This window comes from Nicotiana tabacum, chromosome 24 (genome assembly GCF_000715075.1).
Source record: "Nicotiana tabacum cultivar K326 chromosome 24, ASM71507v2, whole genome shotgun sequence".
NCBI classification, from domain to species: domain Eukaryota; kingdom Viridiplantae; phylum Streptophyta; class Magnoliopsida; order Solanales; family Solanaceae; genus Nicotiana; species Nicotiana tabacum.
Genome location: NC_134103.1, coordinates 47628175 through 47634858, shown reverse-complemented (window position 1 = coordinate 47634858; position 6684 = coordinate 47628175). Strand labels below are relative to the sequence as shown.

At 37.8% G+C, this 6684-nt stretch overlaps 1 protein-coding gene across 1 annotated transcript; it reads left to right on the top strand.

Moving 5' to 3' along the window:
• The first annotated feature begins 4026 nt into the window (after window positions 1–4026).
• On the top strand, window positions 4027–6163 carry LOC107822333 (uncharacterized). The gene is made up of 3 exons (XM_075248457.1): window positions 4027–4779; window positions 5784–5824; window positions 5902–6163. Exons 1-3 carry the CDS (start codon window positions 4331–4333, stop codon window positions 5919–5921), a joined length of 510 nt encoding a protein of 169 aa, XP_075104558.1. The 5' UTR covers window positions 4027–4330; the 3' UTR covers window positions 5922–6163.
• The last annotated feature ends 521 nt before the right edge of the window (window positions 6164–6684 follow it).

Genomic DNA, 6684 nt, shown 5'->3' with positions numbered 1-6684 from the left:
AATAGGATTGACTACCGATTCCGAAGGAACTGGAGTTACATCTCTTTTCCATTCAAGAGTTTTGATGCGTTTCCACGGTAGCCTGATGATTAGTATGGTTCTTTTTTGCTTTATGCTTGATCTTGTAAATTCACTTGTAGCCAATGGCTTCTTTCCCTGCAGGCAATGAGACTAAGTCTTATTATTTTTTTCCTGGGCATTGATTTCAGGGACAAGAAATTTTTTGGCATTGAATCGGGTCAGGAAGAACAAGTTATTCCAGCTCCGGAGAAAAGATTCATTTTTCAATTTTCCCTTCGTGAAGGCTCTCTTTTATTTTCAGGATGGAACCTTTGTTCAGGACCACCAAACCCTTCGCCTTTCTTTAGAATTAAAGTAGGTCGCGACTGTTATATTTTAGTCGGTCGGGGGAAGCGGTAGCTTCGTGCTCCTCCTCTCGCGCTTGCTTGCGTGAAGGCTTAGAGCCCTTTTCGATAGGTCCAAACTCACAGCTTAGTTTCTCTAACACATGAAAAATACATGGAAAATACAAGTTAATTGACTACACAGCTCTAAAGAATTGACCGAGTCTCAATTTCTATGGTGCACGCCCACACGCCCTCCACCTAGCATGTGCGTCACCTCCAAAAAAGTCACATAACACGTATAATCAGGGTTCATACCCTCAGCTCCAAGTTTAGAAGTGTTACTTACCTTGAACAAGCCAAATCTAATACCGAGCAAGCCAAACGATGCTCCAAAAATACCTTCCCACACGTACCGACCTCCGAACGGCTCGAAACTAGCTAAAAGCAACTCAAATACATCAAATAAAGCCTAAGGAAACAATTCTAATTGATAAAGGTCGAATCTTTACTCAAAAGCCCAAAATCAACCAAAATGTCATACCCAGGCCCGCACCTCGGAACCCGACAAAACTCACAAAATTCGACACCCCATTCAATTTTGAGTCCAACCATACTAGTTTCACTCAAATCCGACTCCAAATCGATGTTCAAAACTCAAAAATTCGCTTTATGAAGTTTTAGACAAACCCCCCTAATTTTCTCTTTAAAATTCATCAACCAATTGCCAAAAATGAAGGTAGATTCATGAAATAAAATCAAAACCAAGTAGAGAACACTTACCCCAATCCATATGGTAAAAATGTCTTCAAAATTCATCTCAATCCGAGCCCCCAAATCTCAAAATATGATAAAAGAACCAAAACCTCGAAATATATAGAATATGCCCAGCAATTTCGCATTTACGAACCAATTTTCGCTTCTGCGGACTCGCGGGTGCGACCTAACCTTTGCTTCTGCGAACAAGCCCAAACTCAGCAGACATCTCTTCTGCGATCATTTTTCCGCTCCTGCGGTCGCGCTTCTGTGCAAAACTTCCCGCATTTGCGACCCCTCACCAACAATCCATATTCGCTCCTGCGATAAAATCTGCGCCTTCGCAGATGCGAAGAAGACTCTGCATTTACGGCCTCCTGCCCAGCAATGCTCTTCGCTTCAGCGCTCATGGTCTCGTTTCTGCGACCATCGCACCTGCGCAATACTAGTCGCGGGTGCGGAACACCAGAACCAGCAGCCCCCGAAAATTCAACTTAACCCAAAAACTATCCGAACCTCGTCCGAAACTTACCCGATCCACTGGGGACCCCATCCGAATATACCAACAAGTTATATAACATAATACGGATTTACTCGAGGCCTCAATTCACACATAACAACATCGAAACGACGAGCCACACCTCAATTCGAACTTAAATGAACTTTGAACTTCCAACTTCCAAAACTCGCGCCGAAACATATCAAATCAACCCGGAATGAACCCAAATTTTGAACACAAGTCCCAAATAACATAACGAAGTTATTCCAATTCCCGAAATCATAATTCAAATATGATATCCTCAAAGTCAACTCCCGATCAAACTTATGAACTTTCCAAACCTTCAAATTTTCAACTTTCGCCAATTAATGCCGAATCCTTCTAGGAACATCCAAAATGCAAATCCGGGCATATGTCCGAGTCCAAAATCACCATCCGAACCTAACGGAACCATCAAAACTCTATTCCTGGGTCAAATTTAGAAAAAGGCAAACTTAGTCAACTCTTTCAACTTAAAATCTCAACAATGAAATTTATTCTTCCAAGTCAAACTTCGGATCACCTAAAAACCAAACTGGGCGACACTGGGCGACACTGGGCGAATTGTATTGTTATGCCCGTGAACATGCCAGGTGGATTAGGATATTGTGCCTGTGATCACACCAGGCGGATTGTGTTGTTATGCATGTGACCATGCCGGGTGGATTATGATATTGTGCCTATGACCACGCCAGGCGAATTGATATTATTAGCACGTGAGTTATCCGTGCGGATCCAGATATTGATATTATAGCACGTGAGTTTTCTGTGCAGAACGTGAGTTGTCAGTGCGATTGATATTATTAGCACGTGAGTTATCAATGCAGCGTGTGGATACAGATTCATCCCCCTAGGGTCTCCCTCTCATGTTTCTCTATTGATGGTGTACACGTAGATTGTGAGAAACCGATGGGTTTCTGGTTGATGTGAGCTCTGGGAGAGCTGTTTACTGTTATTGGATCGGGTTGCGCGCCGCAACGGAATGATATTTGGTTATTGTATTTCATCTTTACTTGAAATTTCCCCGGGTGTTTACCTGATTTTACTTGCATATCATCCTTATATGCTGGATTGTTGACTGAGTAGAACACTTTAAAATAAGGAATTGTGAGCATCAAAATGGTTTTACCTGAGATTTCCTATTTTGCGTCCAGATCTTGGAGTTGCTGCTACTGTTTATGGCGGGAGCTGGCATTGAAGATGTACATGCGTTCCAGTTATGGCTATCACTTGTCCTTGGTAGCTTTAGATTTGAATATTATTCATTTACAATCCAAACAGATGTGGTAATTATTTCAGTTCAGCTTTTGTAAAACTCTAAATCTTAGAAGCTTATGATTTGTACTACCAGTCCTTGGTGATTCTTTGTATAAGAGTTTAGTTATTTCATAATTATTTTCTCTGTAGACCTCATTTGAAATTGGATTATTGTTATATTGGCTTACCTAGCGGGTTGGGTTAGACGACTGGTTGAATTTTGGGTCGTGACAAGAAAAAGTATTTTCTTTCATTTCAAGAAAAAGAGTACTTTCTTTTCATGATGTAGAAAAAATATTTTCTCATTTCAACAAATTGAGTATTTTCTTTTCATGATGTAGAAAAAGTATTTTCTTTCATCCAACAAAATGAGTAATTTCTTTTGATGTTGTATAAAAGATACTTTCTTTTTCAACAAAATAAAGTATTTTTTTTAAGTTATCGAGCTCAGATTTTAATGTTGTTTTTGTGTGAAAAAGTAAAGTAGCACATTAGTTCTTTTGAGTTTGTGTGAATTTTGAAAAGAATAATTAAATTCTTGAAGAAAATAGAGTCTGGGGGGATACAGAAAACATGGGAAATTTGGTGAAGGTGGGTTGAGGAGAGTAGCATAAAAAAATATTTTATATTCTCTAACCAAACACTAGAAAATATTTTTCAATTTTTTTTTACTCACCAACCAAACAAATGAAAATAAGTGATAAAATCACTCATTTTTCAGAAAAATAAGTGATAAAACCACTCATTTTCCAGGAAAATATTTTCTAGGAAAATATTTTTTATGGAAAAATTTTCCTTCATACCAAACACACCCTAAGTGTCCTGAATTTCTGAACTACTAATTTAAAATTCAGGACATAAGATTCGAACTTGTAGGACGTCGTGTCCTAAAATTTGAGCGAAATTAACTAATATTTAAATACATTATAAACTGTGGATATATTTTAAACAATATGCTTAAAAGTGACTGCCTAGTGTACTTTCCACTATGTTTTTTTTGTAAAACGGCCTAATGAGGATATTCACTTACTAAGAAAGTGAAAGAAAAGGTGAACGCAATAACGTCAAAAGACATGCCTGCTACTTAATCAAATTGGCTAGTATGTTTAAATTAATTGCAGTTGATTATTGTGGGAGATAAGGTTGGCACCTCTCCTGACAAGACGGGTCACAACTTTTGGCTTTACCTGTTACCGGAACCAGTACATACTACTTCGGAGTCTCGTGGATCTAGTGTATGGACCATGTTAAACTACTAATGAATGTACATTCGTGCGTATGTGTGTCTCTTCAATTATTATGACCTTCGATTTTTAATGTTGTTCAATTTTAATTCTTTAGTAGATTTCTTCTTTGCTGTTATAGGCACAAGTTTTTTGTTTTCATATAAGATTTTCTTCTAATCGAACCGAATTACTGGACTAGGCCAATTCTAATGGCTCCAAAATTTGGTTTAGATGATGGCTCCATCTCAACTTTTGATTCCACCTTGGTACTTGCAACCATGCTTATGTCACAGCTCAATACTGCTGGCTCCTCCGAAAATCCACAGGTTGCTGGCACTTCCCATGGTGAGGCTAATGATGGAAGACAGGCCCCACCCCAGGAGAGATCAAAAGGGAATTCTGGGCCTCCATCTGATCAGACCAGGATTTGGTCCGATCTTTCAGATAGTTGGTACAAGATATTTGCTGGTAATATTTACTTAATTGTCATAAATTTCAACTATAAAACAGGAAGCAGAACGAAAGGTGGTAATGGTGCTGAACCTGGAGGGGGAAGAAATGAAAATGATATTGAGCTAAGGGAAATTCACCGAATTGGTGCAATACACATATCTGACGCTGGAGCTGCTGGAAGAGATATCTCTGATATACATAAGGAGTATCCTAAACTTATTTTTCTGTCAAAGTTATTAGCAATTTTAATGCTCCATTTTAAAACCTATTATTACCTGTAAATATAAACTAAAGTGGTTAAAGCTAGGCAACATATCAAGTAATTTTGGTTTGCCAAAGTTTCAATTATAGGTTCATATTTTACAATCTATCGAGGGGTAAGAAGTATGAGGTTTTGGTCCCAAACTACTGGGATAGCCTTGATAAGCCTCGATATGTATGAAATGTCTCAGGGAATATAACACTCAGGTCTGGTTTGGATTGATACAGTATATTTGAGGATGAAGGTATTTATACGACAGGGCTCCTATATCAACCGTTCCAAATTTCTTGCACATTTTCTTATGCATATTGCACGTGGTTGTTCCAGGTTGTAACATGTTACGCTGAGTCAGCTCTCTTTACGTTAGGGGTCATTTGGCTGACCTCATAAGAAAAGTAATCCTTTGAAATTCCTAATCTATACACTAATTTCATTTGAAATATTAAAACTCTGCATCACTGATGTAATATCTACTTAAATAGATTTCAAGAATAAAACTCTACATAACTTATGCAGTGTTGGTTTCCGATATTAAACTGCATAATTTATACGGGGATCTATATATTATTTTATGCGGGATAAAATGTAAAATAATAATATATATTAGCAATTCAAGGATAAAGTATCTTAAGGACAAAATTACCCTTAAAGTAGGCAATCCTTGCATATCATTCTCTATATCATTTACCATACAACATTCCCTACATTATAATCACTGCATAACAATCCCTAGATTGTTATTCATTGCATAGCAATTCATGTTATAAACCTTTGTTTAAGTAGTCCCTTAACCAGACAACCCCTAGCAGTATCTAGGATGGACATAGTAACCCTTGTGAGCGACATAATGGATTTTGATGGTGAATTTGAAAATAGGTGTGAAATTCGAAGTACTTTATAATTGGACTTCCCAGACGAAAATGGGTTTTCTTGACAATATCCATTAGCTTCCCTTCTGAGGACAGAAATCATTTGGAAGAGCCTCAAGGTTAGTCAGATTCCAAGTCTGGTCATTTAAATTTTTCTAGTCTAATCAGCTTAAGATGCTCCAATTGTGTTCTTCAGGCATGGCAGATTTAATTTGAAAGGTCATGCTTCTCATTTCTCAACACCATCCTAGTAACTTGGTAGATGCAGATGACGATGATGAAGAAGCAGATGAGTTGGAGTTGTGTGTTCAATCAACGCCTCCATATCATTAGGAATACAGCAACTCCAGTTGCTCTGTAATCCTTACAAGCAATTGTTTATTCATGATGTCTGTTGTAAGTATGTACAGTTGTCCTCCCAATGCTCCACTAATCTTACTTTGCACTTGGTTCCCTCTTACCTAAGCAGTTCTCTATGGTTAAATCATGTTTACCATGAATTATAATATTGGCCTGCAAGCATATATGATGATACAGCTCATTAGTTTATCTTTTGAAAATTTCGTTTTCTCATTCTGGTAAAAGAAAATAACACATGGAGAGAGGCTTGTACGTAACTCAGTACCATACAAATAACAGATCCTTTTGGAATCTTTAATTAATAGAGGATCTTTTGAGTTACCAAAAATTTACTCAAGAATCAACTTCCCCGAGTGGTTTGACGTATTGCATCATCTGGAAAGCAGCTTCTTAGTGAAATGAAGCCGGCTTCTCCGTGTAAAAATTGGCTGATCACTCCTCCATGTTGTAAGTATAAGTTGTAAGATAATTAAATCACAGTCATAGCAGAGATTAAGACACAATTATATAGATATAAAATTATAATCTTGAGTTAGAGTTAAGGAAGCGTATCGTTAAACTCCATGGATTCAGCAGCGATAGCAAACGGCGATTAAGCCTGAGACCAACTTCCATGATC

Excerpts from the sequence above, each read along its gene's own strand:
- LOC107822333 (XM_075248457.1), top strand. The coding sequence starts at position 4,331 with ATGGCTCCAAAATTTGGTTTAGATGATGGCTCCATCTCAACTTTTGAT. Across the intron at positions 4,780-5,783 it reads ATCTCTGATATACATAAGGA|CTTCCCTTCTGAGGACAGAA; the intron begins GTATCCTAAACT and ends AATATCCATTAG. Across the intron at positions 5,825-5,901 it reads TCATTTGGAAGAGCCTCAAG|GCATGGCAGATTTAATTTGA; the intron begins GTTAGTCAGATT and ends TGTGTTCTTCAG.